General features: G+C 49.1%; 1 protein-coding gene across 34 annotated transcripts in view; it reads right to left on the bottom strand.

Moving 5' to 3' along the window:
* The window catches only part of EXOC2 (exocyst complex component 2), a 146032-nt gene that overhangs the window by 39140 nt on the left and 87999 nt on the right, over nucleotides 1–18893 (bottom strand). For 27 of the 34 annotated variants that reach the window (XM_084967181.1, XM_084967179.1, XM_084967176.1 and 24 more), the window contains 9 exons: nucleotides 18704–18769; nucleotides 18379–18536; nucleotides 17854–17975; nucleotides 16466–16527; nucleotides 11912–11992; nucleotides 11626–11685; nucleotides 10931–10992; nucleotides 8831–8897; nucleotides 6797–6913 (listed from right to left, as the gene is read on the bottom strand). In XM_084967181.1, coding sequence (XP_084823307.1) covers nucleotides 6797–6913; nucleotides 8831–8897; nucleotides 10931–10992; nucleotides 11626–11685; nucleotides 11912–11992; nucleotides 16466–16527; nucleotides 17854–17975; nucleotides 18379–18536; nucleotides 18704–18769 — 795 coding nt within the window. Of the gene's footprint in view, nucleotides 1–6796; nucleotides 6914–8830; nucleotides 8898–10930; nucleotides 10993–11625; nucleotides 11686–11911; nucleotides 11993–16465; nucleotides 16528–17853; nucleotides 17976–18378; nucleotides 18607–18703; nucleotides 18770–18893 lie in introns of those variants that run through there. The other 7 variants (XM_084967193.1, XM_084967190.1, XM_084967191.1 and 4 more) reach the window with 2 other exon arrangements.

The following is an 18893-nucleotide window of genomic DNA, read 5'->3' on the forward strand; positions in this document are numbered from 1 at the left end:
GCACTATTAAAACAGAAGAGCAAGCTGCGGATAAAACAGGGTTTCCTGTCACCCCGACACAGAAGGACTAAGTGGGACTTGCCAGCAGAGCCCTGTGGTTCCAACCTGTGGCTGGAGAATGTCCGCACAGTCCCCAGGCTGTCCTCTTTCTGAGCATTTTTATAATCAAGCTTACTGCTCCATCCCGTGGATGAGGCTTGACCGGACTGCCCAAATCCCCTGCTCCTTTCCCCGCCTCCAGCCTGCAGTTGACCTGGCCACCTACCCAGAACCGCCTCAGGGCCCCCGGGGTGACATTTCCAACGACAGCATTCCCGAGGACGCTAATCATTTTCGCTGACTCAGTAACAAAAACCAAAGAGCTGATGGAAATGAAGAACAACTGAAACAAAGCGTCAACAGACAGCAAATTTAAGTGAGATTAGACATGAGAGAAGCAGCAGATGAGAAGAGAAAGCCGAAGACACATTCCTCACCGTGACAGAGAATTTACAGATGCGAGGAAAAAACAAGAAAGGAAAAGCGAGCGACACGGAAAATGCAAGATCTGACGTAGATCTCACAGGACGTCTTGAAGGGATAAGAGAGTGAATGAGGAAAACAAATATTTGAAGAGGTAATGGCCGAGAATTTTCCAGGGTTGATTAAATTACCAATCAGAGTCCGGGGGAAAAGGTGGAAAAAAAGTCATCCCAAGAGACACATCATAGTGAAGCGACAGGAGGCAAGAGACACATAAAGCATCTAAAAGGAGCCAAAGACAGACTGTAATACATCTTTCTCCGTCATCAACAGATTAGAGACCGAGCAAACCAACAAGAGGACTGGGTACAGCAGTCTGAACAGTTCATACATGCGACGTAACAGACACCTACGGAGCATGATAATCAAATCTGAAGACACAATCTTTTCAAGCAAGTAGACCATCTAAGAAGACCCACGACGGATCACCCGCAGAGCAAGTTTCCACCACGTTCCAGACACCGTGGTCTCTGACATCAGGAAACTTCAACTCCCGATAGGGAGACTAACTGCCCCCAATCACAGTCTACCTACGGGTGTGTCCAGGAAAAAGATGCAATTAAAGCTGGAAAATACAAATTGAACAATTAAAACACCATGTGTTAGTTGTAGCTAAAGGGAAATCCACAGCCTTAAATAGTCACATTAAAAAGGAGAAAGGTTTGGCATCAGTGATCTATGTAAACAAACTAAGCTCAGCCCTCAAATTACCACACCAGAAAACAAGGATGGAAAGAGAGATCGGGGGAGACAGACTTTAGCTCAGTCTTCTGACTCTAGCAGAGCTCATCAAGAAAAAAGACTGCAAATATTAAGCACACAATATTAAGTATAAAACGGAGTCATAACCACAGATGCAGTTGAGACTGCAGTATCACAGGACTTAAAAACACAATCTCAGGCCGGTACAGTTGAAAATTCAAACAAAATGGACAAAGTCCTAAAAAAACCAAAACAGATGACCACGACTCCTGAGGAAACGGAAAACCTGAATGCCTCTTTCACCACTGAAGAAAATGAACCGGCCGTGAAAATCGTCTCACAAAGAAAATATAGGCCTAGAAAGTTTTATCGGAGTTCTTCTAATATTCAAAGAATAATTCCAACTCTTACACAAACTCTTTCAGAAGACGAAAAAAGGAGAAACTCTAATTTATTTTACAAATTAGCATAACCTACACACAGCAACATGGATAAGCCCCAGATACAGTACTGAGTAGAAAGAGGAGTCAGAGAAAAATGCATACCATACAATCCCACTTCCACTATTTAAAACTCAAAAATAGGTAATATGAAACAGTGTATTTGTTAGGAACCACAAAATGCAGAGGGGGCTCTCGGGGGAGGTCCTGGTCCTGAGGCTGCATTCCTGCAGCTGCACCGCTCCTGCCTCTCAGAGCTGCTCCATCATCACGTCCGTCCGAGACAGAGCAGATCTGCAGGAGCCAGGCCTCGTCGGGATGAAACATTTCACACAGAAACAGCTGGAAAGAAGAATGTCAACACGGACTCATCGCGAGGTGCGGTGTCCCTGCCGTTCATCACGGGGCGAGGAGAGGACCTGGGAGAAGAGAGCAGGGCAGGGCTTTCCACGGGACGAGGCTTCCGCATCGGAGACCGTCTGGGAAGGACAATCAAGACCTTGTCAGGATGAATGTGGGTCAGTGGAACAGAACACAGAGCCCAGAAATAAATCCACACATTTACCGCCATTACTCTTTAACAAAGGAGGCAAGACTACATGGCGGAGCAAAGACAGTCTCTTTAGCAAGTGGTGCTGGGAAAGCTGGACAGCCTCCGTTCCACACGCAAATCACTGAGATCAGAACACACCCTCGCACCACACACAAAAACAAACTCGAAATGCCTTAAAGATTGAGCTGTAAGACATGGAATCACAAGACTTCCAGAAGAGAACATAAGCGAAACATTCTCGGACATTAACTATAGTAATGTTTTCTCAGGTCAGTCTCCCAAGGCAACTGAAATAAAAGCAAAAGTAAATAAATGCGACCTAATCAAACTGACGAGCTTTTGTACAGCGAAGGAGACCATAAACAAGATGAAAAGCAACCTATGGACTAGGAGAAAACATCAGCAAATGATGCAGCCAGTAAGGACTTACTTCCAAAATATACAAACAGCCCATACAGCTCCACAACAAACTAGACGACCCACAGCAGAAGACCTAAAAAAGACATACAGATGGCCAGTAGGCACATGAAAAGATGCTCAACATTGCTAATTATGAGAAATGCAAACCAAAACTACTATGAGGCACCACCTCACACCTCACACCTGTTAGAATGGCCATCAGTAAAAAAATCTACAAACAAAAGCTGGAGAGAGAGTGGAGAAAAGGAAACTCTCTTACATTGCTGGTGGAAAAGTAAATTGGCGTAGCCACTAAGGAAAACAGTATGGAAATTCCTCAAAAAACTAAAAACAGAGCTGCCAGATGATCCAGCAATCCCACTCCTGGGCATCTAACTGACCAAAACTACAATTCAAAAAGACATATGCATGCCAGTGTTCACAGCAGCACTATTTATGACAGCCAAGACATGGAAACAACCTAAATGCCCATCGACAGAGGAGTGGACCAAGAAGATGTGGTACATATACACACAATGGAATATTACTCGGCCATAAAAAAGAATGAAAGAATGCCATTTGCAGCAGCACAGATGGACCTAGAGGTTATTATATTAAGTGAAGTAAGTCAGAGAAAGACACATATCATATGATATCACTTACACTGTGAATCTAAAATATGGCACATATGAACTTACCTAGGAAACAGAAACAGACTCAGTCGTAGAGAACACACTTGCGGTTGCCAGCGGGGAGCGGGGAGGGGAGGGGAGGGATGGACTGAGAGTTTGGGACTAGAGGATGCAAGCTGTTATATACAGGATGGATAAACGAGGCCATCCTGTACAGCACAGGGAATTATATTCACGATCCTGTGACAAGCCTCATGGAGAAGAATATGAAAAAGAAAGTATATGTATGCATTACTGAGTCACGCTGCTACACAGCAGAGACTAAAGCAACACTGTGAATCAACTATCCTTCACTAAATTAAAAAAAAAAAAAGATCTGTCAAATAGAGGCCGAGGAAAAGGCATTCCAGACAGAGTACCCACAAGCTCAGGTAAGGCCCTTAAAATAGAGCCTGAGAAATGAACGCTGAGGGCATGTTTGTTGAATGAACAAATGAGCGAGCCGACGGTTATTGCAGCCGGGAAGGAAAGACGGGGGGGGGGGATGGGGGGGATGGGGAGATGCCGGCGTGCAGAAGAAGGAACAAGGGAACAAGAGGGATGGACCGGGAAGCCCGTGGAGGCCCAGCTGCAGGGGAAGGGATCCGGGCCGAGCCGGGCTGAGGGAAGGCGGGTCACGCAGGGGCTGAGCCTGGCGCGGGGGGGGGGGGGGGGGGGCACGCCAAGAGGTGGAGGCGACTCAGAAGGCGGCTCAAGGGCTGAAGAGAGCAGACTCCGCATCAGCGGTCCGGAGAGACAGAGGCAACGGCACCCAGGTGCCAGCTTGCTGACTCGGCCAAGCGGCTGAGACAGGCTCACGTAAAGAGAAGCTGCTGCGACAGAGGAAGGACGGCGACCCTGTTTGGACGCGGTGACCTGCAACCTCAGGGGCCTCCTAGCAAGACGTCTGCTAGGAAATAGGTCTGAAGGCCCCGAGACGGCCTGCAGGTCAGGATCCAGGGCACTGCTGACGAGGGGACGGGGGAGCAGACGCGACGAGCGGGAGGGCGAGCAGCGCCAGCCGAGCACAGAAGCGGGAAGGGGCTGGAGTGAAAGACAACTCGTGTGACTGAATTTTAGTTGCCAGGGTTCAAGGTTTTGATTGCAGACCCCACGTCCTACCCAACTGGTGAACCAATGGTTTGTAGCCATTTCTGTCCTGCCTGCCCTGCAACTTGCCAGAGCGACTTTGAGCTTCTCTCCTCTCTCACACGGCATCTTCTGCAACACCGGCAGCACGGTCTGCAACGGCCAAGGTGGGCAGCACGGTCTGCAACGGCCAAGGTGGGCAGCACCGTCTGCAACGGCCAAGGTGGGCAGGCGACCCGAGGGGCCACCAAGAGCTGAATGGATAAAGGAGGTGTGGTGTGTGCACAATGGAATACGACTCGGCCATAAAAAAGAACGAAATCGCGCCATCTGCAGCAACACGGACAGACGTGGAGCGCAATCGGTCAGAGGAAAGACAGGTACCGTATGCTGTCTCTTGTATGTGGAAAAACACAACAGACTAATGAATGTAACAAAAAGAAGCAGACTCACAGATCCAGAGAACTAGTGTTCTCGGGGATGGAGGACCACGGGGGCAGGAGGGGGAGGCGAGAGGCACAAACTACCCAGTAGGAGACAGGCTCCAAGGATGTACCGCAGAAGGCAGGGAAGAAGAAACAGAAATGGAGGGTAACCTCTAAAAACTGCACAAACAAGTGAAGTTTTAGCTAGACAAATAACAGCAACAAAAAAAAGAATTATATACGATTAAGCTAAAATAATCACACGTAAAATATGGTACCTAGGGTTCAAGTGACTCAAAAGCCTTCAAATTTGACTGCTGAAAGGACCTCCCTGGACATACGAAACAAACACACAAACACTGTCCTCGCCTCACCTTTATGTTGGACTACAGGAAAGAGATCCAGGGGCTTTAAACAAAACCTCAATCAGGAATTCAATGCCACATTTTAATGACTACATTCCTCAATCAGTTGAAAATCTGCAACTATCCAAACTCTAAATTAGATACCTACTTTTAAAAGACTGGGACAGGTTAAAATAGTATGTTATGTCTGCAAAAAAAAATCCCTGGAATTACGTAATTACAGCTAAATCTAAATCCCGCTTACTGTCAATTTAATAGCCAATGATTCAAAAGATTCAATTTCGAATTCTGAGTGCCAACAAGAGCCGCCCCCCACCCCAGCGTTCGCATCACGCTGGTCTTAGAACGATGCGGAAAAGACTGGGAAGGGCCTCACGCCCGTGTGCGCGTCAGTGTCCCCCCACTCTCAATGTCATCCACTGGGTCGACAGCGCTCCCACCTGCAACCTTGCAAACCCTAAAACCCCAACCCCCAGCTTATTATATGCAATTCCTGGTCACACCATATATTTTAAATGGACATTTCTCCAATAAATGTATCAGTGTCATTACTGTTATTGGACAAACTTTCTACGAATGCCAACTTTTTATGGCAAGAGAAGACCTCGCAGTTCTCAACACAAGAATTTCCGGAAACAGACCCGACTTCTGCCTACAGTCTGAAGTCACATCACTTCTCATCAGGATGATTAATCTTTACGAAAAGGCAGGAAAACAAGACACAGCCGCCCACTCTGACATTTTCAATCTTTGAAAAAAAATCCCAATCTAGTTCATGAACTGGAACCCCAGTTGTAAAAGGCATGCAATCCATCGAGAGCACAGTTCGATGGTGAGATTAAAAAGATCACTATCTGCCTGACTCTTCTGCACTGAGAAAACTGTACTGACACTGAAAAAGTGGTTCAGGCTTAGTTTTACTTAGAAATCTGATAAACCTTTGCCCAGGAACCAACCAACCAACCTTTAATAATAACAAGATCCCTGCATTTCTTCCTTTGCTGCTTACTTGAAAAACATAAACAACAAAGTGTAACATCCGAAAGAGAGCACGTCTCCATTGGTTTATACAGGACTCATTTCTGCCCAACCTCACTGCACACAGGACTTGAGCGCGGAGCGGAGCGTTTGTACGTTTTAGGCGAGAAGGCACACATCCTGGAGCTGTGCGAAGCCAGTTTCGTGTGTGTGTGTGTGTGTGTGTGTGTGTGTGTGTGTGCGCGCGCGCGCGCTCCAGCACCTGTGCACGTGCTCACGTGCTAAGCCAGGGCAGGGCTGTGGTTGCATGGACGGAATGGGACAGAGAAGCAGAGACGTGCTATCAGCTGGAAGCAGACGCTTTACCCCGAAAGGAGCCAGATCTGGGCTGATTCCTCAAGACCCGGGTTGGGCACCTTTCCGGCCTTTTCTTCGCTCCGCTAAAGGGCTGAGCTGCACCACTGGGAAGAGCGGGGCTCTCACCTCGAGAAGCTGTTCCCTCCAAAGAGGAGAGAGCTGAATTGGCGACCGTGAGCGAGGAGCTATGAGGGCAGGGGAGGAACGGGGTGGGGTGAGCGGGGGGATGGCGCTGAGAACGCGGCTGGAAACAGAGCAGACGACACAACCACTGTCCACCCGCACAGTCGGTTACCTGTGTGATCTTTTCTATGCCCTGGAAGTTGTGCTTTTCAAAGTGTTCTGCTATGTTTCGGAAGGTGTGCCGTTCTAGGTAGCAGCAGTTACTCAGGACTATCAGAAGTCGCTGTTCCTAAAACCAAGTTTTTAGAAAATTACATTTACAGTAACAAATTGCAAGTCTCAGAGATAACATTTATCCCCTAGCAAATTTAATTACAATCACTTGGTGTTTAATATCAATATTCAATGCTTTTTCTAAATTCTTTTAATAACAGAGAAACACAATACAATTCTATAATTCTACTATTGCTCGTTATGACAGAACACTAAAGAGTCAAATAACTTTTGACTCAAATCCCTTTTGGAATTTAATAGCTGTGTGGAAGAGATTGATGGGACACAGAAAAGCAGTCAAGCAGGATCAGCTGCTATTCTCAGGAAAAGGATTCTACTTTTCATCCTTTTTGCACCAAGAGTTATAAAAATGGCTGTTTAAAAATAATTACTAACAAGTTGTAAAACTCTTAGAAAGTAATTTCTAAGCTTCTCATAATGTGGAAGAGAACTGGGATGTCATCAAAGAGGGGCTGTGCAGAGCCTCCTTCCCACGGGAGTCGGGGGACAGGGGCCCGGGGGCCCTCCCAAGGCAGCTGGGTGGGAGGGGGCACCCCACACTCCCCGGGAAGCTAGCTGTGCAGGGTAACTTCTTATCAGAATGACAGAGCCCCGGCTGATGGTAAAACACCCTGTGACAGTTCCCAGAGTGGCGCTGCCGTTGCTTGGGGCTCAGCAAGCACTGCCCCTGCTTCCTCAGGTGAGAGGGCTTCTCCGAAAGGACTGTGACTAATTCGGGCCTTGATTTAGACCCTTGATAAAATGAGGGCAAAACTCCTTTCCAGGAGAAGCTCTCCCCACGCCGTGCTGGCTGCTGGTTGCCAGTCAGGTGCTGTAGGTTAAGGGAGGAGGACAGAGGGAATAACCAGGCCCTGGCAGGTGCACAGACCACAGGGGCGACGCTCACTGAGCCCACACCAGCCAGAATCCCGTTCAGTCCCTTCAAAACGTGTGAAACTTTTTGTCTTTAAAGTTTATTTAAAACTTTATTTTTTATTTATTTCTGGCAGAGTGTGCCCCTTTTGCTGTCTTTTGTGGTCCTCAACAAAAATAATGAAAAAGCCCCAGAACTGCTGAAGTGCATTCAAAGCAATGGAAGGCCGTCTGAGGCCTGAGTGACCGGGGACGGGAAGGGGAGCCTAACGAGGTACAAGCAGGCGGTACGTCCACCCTCCACCAGGCTCTATGTTCACACTGCAGGGAGGGGCACCAGGAGGTGACAGGCGGGGGCCGGGGGAGGCCAGACCTCCTGCCCATGCCTGGTGGTGCCATTGCGTGGTCCTTGCAAAGGACATGGAGCCAAGTCCTTGTGACATGCCATCAGCCCAGAGCACGCCGCCTCGCCATGCTCTCCCGCGGTCCCAGTTTGCAACCCGTCTTAATGGCTCTCCCTCTGGAGCCTGCCCCTGAGCACCGGCCTCCTCCAGAGGCCAGGCCCGGCCTGCCACGCCTGCTGTGCCCCGTCCGTTTGTTAACTCGGGTTGATGGTTACCCTTACGATCTGAACGGTTCTTCTAAAATGGAAAATCTATTTGAGTGATTTCAAGTTTTACTCTTCGTAAGTGCATTTTTTTTTTCTCAAACAGAAGAAACAACCACGGGAAGAAAAACTAAACATACAAATAATCAAATTCTAAAATTAAATGATTCATCAGAAGCTTATGAACAACTTAAATAAACACGTCTGAAAATAACAACGCAACCTGTCCGAGCAGCACCTGCAGCCTGAGGACCACAGTTACTGCAGCCTCTGCGATGCAGGCTCTTCAGCACGCAGCAGGCCAGGAAGCGAACCAGAAACCTTTCTTCCCACAGCTGCCTCTGCTGGATGCCAGAACAGGTCCCTGCGGAGACCTTGGTCACCTGGGCCAAATCCAACGAGCCAGCCACGCGACAGGGAAAAACAGAGGGGCTGCATTCAGAACCTACTTACAGGCGTCAAACTGAGCTCTTGATGGATACTTCCAAACAAATCCGGAGAAGCAACGTCAACGGAGAGGCTGAATAAAGAGACAAGAGAAGAATGAGTGTGGAAGCACTAAAGCAAACAGCGCGAACAGAATGTCATAGGTGGATTACATGCACCGCAACAAAAAAAGACTTCGAAGTCTTTCAGTCAAACGTCAAACGTCGCATAGTTGTCTGTGTTTCTGAGCACGGACACCGGGACCCTCTTACCATGGTTCCTGCCACATGAGCTTCAGGGTCTTCCGAATCCCTAGCAGCGGGGGTTCCGAGCACAGACTCTCCAGCCAAAACGTGCTCGCCCATCAGAATCTAGACATTCTGGGGTGTTCTGAGCTCACGTGCATAGAAATGACTAACAGGTGAGCTGAGTTAGGAACGTCCCTAACAACCCGCAGGCGACCAGACACCTGACGTGGTAGAGGGACGACACCAAGGGCCACGGCTTAGTTGACAGACGCAGCAGGACTCGAACAGGATGTCTTTTCTTTAAGCCTAACCAACCGATTTTAGCATCATAAGGAAAACTAAACAGATGGAAATATCAAACAACATTTAAAAACAGAGAAGCGGGAGTTCCCGTCGTGGCTCAGTGGTTAACAAATCTGACCAGGAACCATGAGGTTGCGGGTTCGATCCCTGGCCTCGTTCGGTGGGTTACGGATCCGGCATTGCCGTGAGCTGTGGTGTAGGGCGCTGATGTGGCTCAGATCCCGAGTTCCTGTGGCTGTGGTGTAGGCTGGCGGCTACAGGTCCGATTGGACCCCTAGCTTGGGACCAACCCTCCATATGTCATCGGTGCGGCCCTAAAAAGACCAAAAAAAAAAAAAAAAAAAAAAGAGAAACAATAAAAGGATAACAATCCAATAACCATTTAAAACTAAACTGATGATAATTAAAACAAATGAACACTGTGAGTGAGTAGAACAGAAGATAAAATTCAGAAATACCTTCACTATACATTAGAATGCAATGATGTGTGCAACAGAAATTGCCACGAAACAACAAAGGAAGACTTATTTAATCAAAACATCAGGGAACTGATTAACAATACAAATTCCTGGTAAAATAATGTGTTAAACATATAAAATCAAAGAAAAACTAGAAGAACTAAATATTTGTTAGGTCTCAGAGAGAGAACAGTTACATATACTGAGAGGCAAACACCAGGTAAACATGGAAACAGGAGTTCCCCTCATGGCTCAGTGGAAACAAATCTGACTAGTGTCCGTGAGGACGCAGGTTCGATCCCTGGCCTCATTCAGTGGGTTAAGAATCCGGCGTTGCTGTGAACTGTGGTGTAGGTTGCAGACGCAGCTTGGATCTGGCATTGCTATGTCTGTGGTGTAGGCCAGTGACTATAGCTCTGATTCGACCCCTAGCCTGGAAACCTCCAAATGCAGTGGGTGCAGCCCTAAAAAAAAAAAAAAAAGACGGGGAAAAAAAAAAAAAAAACCACGGAAAGAAATACGCAAAAAAGAAAAAGAAAAAGAAAGCTGTCAATTACAGATTTAAGAGGCATATTTATTTCAGTATTATCTGTGTCAGACCATAACCCTTATTAGGTACACAGAAATTATACATGCCAAATATCATTCAGAAAAAGTTAGGTTTTAAAAAAACGCCCAGGGAGCAGCATTATAAAAGAATTATCACATGGATCTGGAAGTATCAGGAATCCAGAAGTATCTTCTGGAGCTCAAATAACCAAGCACGATGCAGACTTTATCAGCAGAATCAGCCTTTAACGAGCGCTGGTGCAGTCCCCAATATCAGAACTGCAACAGTTCCAAGGAGAGTCACCTCCTCTAGCTCCCGTTTTGTTACTTATGAACCTGTTCCTCTAGATATCAGCGAGCCAATCACACGTTCAGTTTGCTGAACGCATCTCCAGTCAAGCTCAGAAGATGAAGAAATCAGAGAATGCGGGCCAAACAGACCCGCATTAAGTAACAGCAACACCTTCTCCCTCACTGGAAATCTCAGGATATGGACCAAACACAGGACATGAGTCTGCAGTTTTAATCCCTGCGAACACACCTGCAAGGCTACTCTCAGCTATACTTACTGGGCAGTGTCCACATCAGCGTCCGGCTTGGTGCTCAACTGCTCCAGACAGCATATGAAAATCTAAGTCAGAAATAAGACGTTGCAGTGCTGTGACCTCTTAGACACCAGCCTACTTGAACATTAAAGACAGTTCTACACACATACGCAGAAACACCGTCTAAATCCTGTCGGCAGTGCGTATGTGTATGTCCCTTCTGCAGGTGACAGAGTATGTCCCATAGAGCACACATACACATACACACACGCACACATGTAAACACTATGAACACACACCTGTGTGTAACACACACGTGATAAAAACTGAAAGCACCTGTATTTTGATCCTATCATATTTTTGAACATATTTTATTCCCTTCCTCTCAGTCACTCCCGCACTCCCGCTCCACTGTGTTTATGTGTCCAGCAGGCACTGGCCCCAAAGAACTTCATGCTCAGGCACAACATAAACCACCAGCATGTCTCTTAATCTGTGTTCTAACCAACGCTCACACACAAGGCAACACGAGAGCACAAAAAAGGTGGCCATATAGGAAAAATGAACACTGGGTGCTGCTAGGCAAGCTGGACTAATCTTACCTTGATCTTATTAACCGTAAACCATCGCTCAGACAAGGTAACACAGAGTATCTGCTACACAACTATTATAACCTGCATTATTTCAGGCTTCAGGGCATCAGTGCTGTGACAAAGTACCTGCATGATATTGATGCTTAGCTGGCAAACCTCCTCCTGGGTTTTAGGTTGTTGAAAGACCTACAAGAAGAATCCTGTTGAATTTAAGAAGTTTGATATAGAGTGAACCCATGGAAAAGTGCGAGCCATGTGGGGAACCTGACGGGGGGTCGGGGGTGGGGGTGGGTGAGGGGGAGATGGCGCGCTGACAGGCACCTGGGAAGATGGCGAAGGGGCAGCAGGTCTGGAGCCAGGACCATGACACGCACAGTGGGACCCGGGCCCGCAGCTGTCCCCAGATACTCACACTGGCTTCTCCGGGCCTGCACTCCAGAACGCCACGCAGCGACTGCAGCGACTGCACCACGCGCCGCTCGAACTGGCAGGGCTGGAGGGAGACAAGACGCAACAGGCGCTGGGCACAGGGACCCCAAGCAGAAGCAAGTGAGGCCCAGACTCCCAGCCACGCCACAGTCTGGAAAGGGACGGGGTCGCCGACACTCCCCTCGCCACTGGGACCTGGACGCGATACTAAAAACTGCAAGTCCTCCGAGGTGAAAGAACTCTAATCCAATCAGAACAGAAGTCGGGGAGAAGAACAATCTTTCTCCAGAGCCCCACTCCTCCGAGGTGAGTGCCACAGGCCAGCAGACCTCGGGAGCTGACAGCAGGGCTCCTTCAGGGCTCATTCTGGGAGCTCAACCTCCAGGCCTCCCACGTCTCTGGACCCATCAACCTGGTGAGTGCTTAGGAATAACAACCGGAGGAGGGCAAGACCTTTCATTCAAAACTGTCTCTAGGTCCTTTCCTACGTCCATCAAGCCGGAAGTGAAACCTGAAAACCGGTCCAAGAGAAGTCTGAAGGAGCCCTGCCTGTACTTAAGGTTCCCTTCATGCCAGGCCGACCCGGGGTGATGGGGCATGAGTTCTTGCTCAGTGTACATCCTGGGCAGAGTCAACAAAACTCACTTTATACCCCCTTCCCCCCTGCCAAAAAAAGTACAGAAATAAGTGGATTGCGAACTAGAATAAATGTGGTGACGAGAACAAGCGGGCATTCAGAGAAGGAGAGACGGAGGGGGTCTGCTCTCAGCACCAAGGGTCGGGAAGCCCCCTCCTCTGAGACAGCGAGAACACCCCAGCCGAGACTTGAAGGGTTAGAGGGCCCGGAGACGGAGGGTGACCAGGGCTCTTCCTGACGCTTGCTCTAGTTTGCAATCCACTTCTTTCTGTGTTTTGGGCCCGGGAGGCAGAGTCACCACACCGGCCAGGGCCTAGCAGACTGGGTTTTGCGCAGGGGTGCGGATCCAGATCGAGGCTCGGAGGCCAGCCAAGCAGCTCTGGGCAGGAATCTGCAGTCAGAACCTCCACACATGCTTCAGCTTTTGCAAGAATTTGAGAAAAAAAATTGGACGTAAAAAAAGACACTTGTATACAAAGCAAAAAATGACAAACTTACTTTCTTACAGAAAGAAATTGAGGCTTAAGGACAGCTAAAACAGTACCTCGATGTGAATGTCGTTTCAACACTGCACTTGAGAGCCACCAAAGGCCCCCATCGAGAACACGGGAAAGTCCAAGTGCAGAAAAAGAAGGTGGGGACGGGGAGGTGCCCTAGAGAAGGTATTTAAAGGGCCAAAGGCCTGTCAGGTACTGGGCCCTACACCCCGGCCCGCCTGCCTCCAAAGGTTAGGGCGTCGAGGATGCTTCAGCAGTAACCTGGGGCTCCAAGCCCACATTTAGCGCTGGGCAGATCAGTGCCACTGCCGCCACCGCCGCCTCCACCACGGCACTGGGAGCCCAGGAGGCACCTCAGTGGGAAAGGCAGCGGGTGCTTCGAAACAGCTGCTGCTTCTTTTTTCTGAAAACAAGGAAATGGCCCCACCTTTGCATTTTATCAATGAATCGCCTAAGGTAGCTGATTACAATTTACTACATATTCCCGTTATTCTCAAAGAAGGAAATTCTCAGAATTATCCAAATGGACAAAAGGCAGAAACCATTTCCAACGCAAGAACGCAGGACGCTCCCCCAGGAGCGGATTCAGGCACTCAGGTGAACGCAGTCGCAGTGGGGCAACGCTGCATGCGTTTCCTTAACTTGACAGGGGCTCACCGGGAGAGAAACTCCTCACTTCAAACAAACAGGACGGACGCTACAGAGACGCGAGGAAAACACAAGACAACTGACTCTGTTCAAAGCCTGGGCCTTCTAGATGTTAGATGAGCAACACTCAGAGCTGGACCCTGGACCCTGGACACCACGCTGAGCCTGGAGCCACCTGGGCTCTCGCAGGAAGCCTGGAGGCCCACACCCGGCGCCACGCTCGGCTCCCTCGGCTCTAGGGGTCAGCAAGTTTCTCCCACAACATCCAATGAGAGGCACACTGGCTGCGGCCCGATCACCCATAAGCGGGTTTAGCGCTCTGGTGTGTCCACACTGAACACGCGACTAGCTGTTCTGTGGTTACTTTCTGTGCCTACTGTGCAATAAACTTTAAATTGGCCAGAACTCGCTAGTTTGTACAGCAACCGTTTCAAAGGGGCTCATCTACACAACGACCTTAGACGTGACTGTCATCTCAACACATGTGGACCCAGGCACGCGGCTGTCTCACGCGCACACACACGCACACACACTGGACTGAGGGGAAAGAAACACTAACCTGAGGAAGGACGTGAAGCTCCCTTCTATCCTGCGGCTAAGTTGCTTAATTTTTGTCAGGTTTTTTTTTTTTTTTAAATGAACATAAATCCTTGTAACAGATGCTCTGTCTTCTGAAATTGAACATATATCCTTTTCTTGGCACCAGATGATCTGAAGCTGGTGTCAGAACCTGTGTCGGGGCCAGGCTGTCTGCTCTCCTGGGCTGTTTCATTTGGGACCAGCGACTGGGTGCTGCTGGTCCCGCGCTGCCTCTGTGGCCTGCCTTCCAATTAGGAGGGCGGAGATACAGGATAGAGCTTTGAAACCAGTAGAGCGTAATGTAAATGAGGTATTTTTATCACAGCGGCTCTGGAACTACAAGTATCGGTTTGATAAAGTCTTCTGGGTGTGTACAAAGCTCTGTAGGTTATAGCTTTTTCTGCAACATCTCGTTTAATCTTAATGACTGAGACTCTGAAAAAGCGTATGCTGCTGCTTCTTTAGCTAGAGGCAGAGTCAAGCAGCTTCCTCGGGACGGCACAGGCATCACACGGGAGAACCAAGCCTGGACCAGTCAGACGCCAGGTGGTGGGCAGAGCGTTCTCCCCACACCAGCGCTGCCCACGGAAGCGCAGTGTCAGCCACGCAGGCCACAAACGTGTCACGGGCGCAGTCTTGGATTTTCCAGTAACCACGATAAGAAAAAATAAATTAAACTTAGAAGATGTAATATATCAAAATATTATTTTAACATGTAATCAGTTCAAAAAGTTGAGCTCTTTTGTTTTGGACTCAGTGTCTGGCGCCTGAAGCCAGGTGTACTGGACAGTATGGATCTGCTCCTACCTCCTTTCCCTAAACACACAGCTACAGGGCAGTTTGTGTTTAAATACAAGCACTTGTGAAAAATAAATCTAAAACAGATTTTTATTAAAAATAACTCCTTTAAATGTAATCATAACAGAGATGAAAAATAAATTCCGGGAGGCGGAACTGAGACGGCGGAGAGAAGACACGACGCTCGCCTCTCTCACCTTCTCCCACGATCACGTCGAAAACAGACCCCTCATTTCAAGGATGGTTGAACTCACACAAGTTTGGAGGCATTGCTGTTCCACACACACACTCGTAGCTATTTGTATTAACTTAAGAAAGAACCCTGAATTCGGAGGAAAAGAATTTCAACTCGTCAAAAACCCCCCAACCGTCAACCTCGAAGGGAGGTTGTCAACGAGCACAGACCAGGGAAGACACGTCGCAGGGTCTCCTCACAACGCGACCCCCACGACTTTGCACGTGCGGGCAAGTCGCCCCGCTTCAGCCCAGGGGCCCTGTCTGCCGAGGCGAGACGGGAACTGCTGCGGTTAGCAAAGCCACGCGCTCGGCTGGAAAGCGGCACTTTTCCCCGGCCTCTGGCGCAGACACGGAGGGCAGGCGGATACACTCCCTCAGATGAGACGTGGGGAGCGCTTTCGGCGTGACTCCTGGGAAATGCCAGACTTCGCCGCCGGCAGGCGTGAGGCCGTGGCGGCCGGAACGGCGGTGGCCATCCTGAGAGAGAAGCCGTGCCAAGGCTCGGACAAGGGGTTGGGGAGCCCTGGACTCCGCCCGCACTGCATGATGAAGCTGCCCCATCAGCCCCAACCTCCTCAGTGGGAGAGGAAAGGAAATGTCCCCCGCTTAAGCCACCGAAGGACGGAGCAGCTCAAGGCCCACCTTTCCCGACGCCCCTGCAGGCCTGCTGTGGGGTCCACAAGGCAGGTCAAAACACTGCAACTCATGACAACTGTTTTCAAAGGGGCTCCGAAACCTAAAAGCCACGTCTGAGGAGATGACAACTCCAGAGGGAGGAGACCGCGGTGTGCACGGCCCACCTGACCTCTGCGCGACGCCCAGCAACAGCTTCTCCTCTCTCCCGCTTTTCTGAGAACCTCAAGCTGCTGGGTAATTTGCAAACAAAAGGTAGTTACGAGTTGTGGAGGAAGAAAAATCACTCTAACAGAAATCCGCTGTTTTTATTAACTTTTAAATATCTGCGGCTAGTGTTCAGAAAAAATGACTCTGAGAAGGAAAACTTTAAGACATTTGCTTTTCTATTTATAGAAGCAATGCCTTAGAGGTGCAACAGAGCATACGCTCGTTATGTCAGAATAAACCGTTTGTTTTGAACATACTAGACGCTAATGATTAATCACTGAAAAGAATCGAGACTTACCAGAGACGTCAGGCCTTCGCTGTCAACAACCCAGTCTTCCTTTTCAGCCAACCTCTTTATTTCTACAGGGAAAACAAGTACACGGCATGTTTTGCTTTTTTTTGTTTTGTTTTGTTTTTTGTCTTTTTACCATTTCTAGGGCCGCTTCTGTGGCATCTGGAGGTTCCCGGCAGGGGTCTAATCGGAGCTGTAGCCACCGGCCTAACGCCACAGCCACAGCAACTCGGGATCTGAGCCTCGGCTGCGTCCTACACCACAGCTCACGGCAACACCGGATCCTTAACCCCCTGAGCAAGGTCAGGGATCGAACCCGCAACCTCATGGTTCCTAGCTGGATTCATTAACCACTGAGCCACAACGGGAACTCCGTACACAGCATGTTTTATTATAATTATCTCACCACACTTTACAGAGATAAAACTCCATAAAGGATATGATCTTTAACTGTTTTGTATAAGAATGTACAAAACTGGGGCGAGTGGGGATAAAACATAATCCTGCTAGACTCAAGAATTTCAATGTGCATCCCTCGCTGGGTTTTCTTAACAAAGCGTTAATGTAAATAAAATTTTCTACCGTACAGCCCAACATGGACAAGGCTAGGCTAGGTTCAGAGACAGCGTGAGACAACTCAGCAGTGAGCCAGCACGCCTGGTAACACCAGCCGTGCGCAGAACAAGCCAGACGGCTTTTCCTGAGATTTCTGATGGACCCCCGGCACGTTCGCAACGGTGCCCGCACGCGCCCCCAGGGGAGGCGGCGGCTGCCTGTGCACCCCCAAGGGCTGACTGCGAGGACACTGGCCGTCCCCACCCGGGCCGCCGGTTCTGTGCAGACACAGGCTTCCCTCGCCCACGTGCTGGGACCGACGGGACTGGCTTCCAGCATTTCTAACCATGCTCTTGACTGGTTCCCCAAAAGGCTGCTTTGTAGAGACAACCTTTACTGCTTATGACTGTAGGTACAGACCCCTGAAAACTCTAGAAGTGTAAAGAAAATGAGCATCGCCTGTAACTTCTGCATAAAGAAGCTGTTAACAGTCTTTCTTCTGATTTTACTCATGGTTCTAAATTAAGAATGCTAAGGATCTGTGTATATTTTCAAAATTGGGATACTTCACATACATTTCACATTCCACTTTTTCTACTTCACGTTTTCCATAAGGATGTTCTTACAGGCTTAAGGGTTTTTCGAATTTTTCAAATCTATCTTAATTTCTGCATCGTCTGGTACCCCAAAGTAAAGAGACTTGAAAAGACAAAAATTACACTGAGCAGCCGTAGAGGACATGAACCACTCAGGTTTCTTTAAGAGTGTCTTTCTCGCTCTCGAGGATTGGGAGCCGGGAAGGGTGGCCTATTTGGTAACTGCTGCGGGGCAAGGCACACCTTCTGCCGTGTGCTGCAGCGTGGCCGCCACGCAGCGCCCTCGGAGATCCAAGACCAGGTCCTGGATCGTCTGTAACAGGTCACTGGGAATTTCCAGGGCAGTCAAGGATTCGTACGTAAGCCTGTGAAACAAACAGAGCGGGACCTCGTGAGCAGCGCAGGCCCTTCAAGCGACTCCCGACGTCACTCTGGCCACCCCACAAGCACTCACCAGAGAGCTTAAAGCCGCGGCTCACTATGCTGGAAACGGGGAAGAAAGGCCACGGCAGGGGCTGCAGTAACCCGGGAACTTGGAACGAGTTCCCAGGAACTACGCAACGAGAATGGTGACACCCCCGTTGGGCGTGAGCACCAGGAAGGGCTGTGAGATGACGTGTGGGAACAGTGGACACGCACGAGGACAGGACCTCCTTTGCAGGCTGGACTGAAAATCACACCCACACGGAGCATGGGGCTCCCGCTCCCCTCCACCAAAACCAGGCGAAAGCTACTGACTCCTCTGCAGGAGACCGTGCGCCCACCTACCTGAGGGTCTGTATGACGTGAGCAAGCCACTGTCCCGAGAGCTCGGCCTTCACCTCCCGGCCTGTGCCCGGCCTCACGCCGCCCTCCGCTGCACTGGGCGGGAGCAGCGCCCCGCGGATCAGCTTCACAAGACAGTGCATCACCTCCTGAATCATTTTCTAGGCAATAGCAAACAAGCAGAGCTGCATCAAAAGGCGTCATCTTGATTACATCAACCGGAGGGTCGGCCTAGACAAGACAAATGTCTTGAGCGCCGAGTCTTCCAGCAACTGGGGCTGCGAACACCCCCCCCAAGGGAGCGTCTCCATCCTTATCCTCCGCTTACCTTAAAGTCGCTTTGTCTCTGTCTTACATTCTTTGATCTTTCAATGTGGCCCGACTTCTCGGCAGTCTTAAAAATGAAAAATAAACAAAAATTGGTTGTCTTTAGAAATAAGTTATAAAAATAAGAGATGCTTTAGCAGTTGTATGTAAAGAGCATGAAATACGGTTATAACTTGATTAAAAGGAATGTA

Source organism: Sus scrofa, chromosome 7 (genome assembly GCF_054392235.1).
Source record: "Sus scrofa isolate SSC_HxYL_T2T_F1_AM1 chromosome 7, Sscrofa_HxYL_maternal_Yorkshire_Landrace_v2.0, whole genome shotgun sequence".
NCBI lineage: Eukaryota > Metazoa > Chordata > Mammalia > Artiodactyla > Suidae > Sus > Sus scrofa.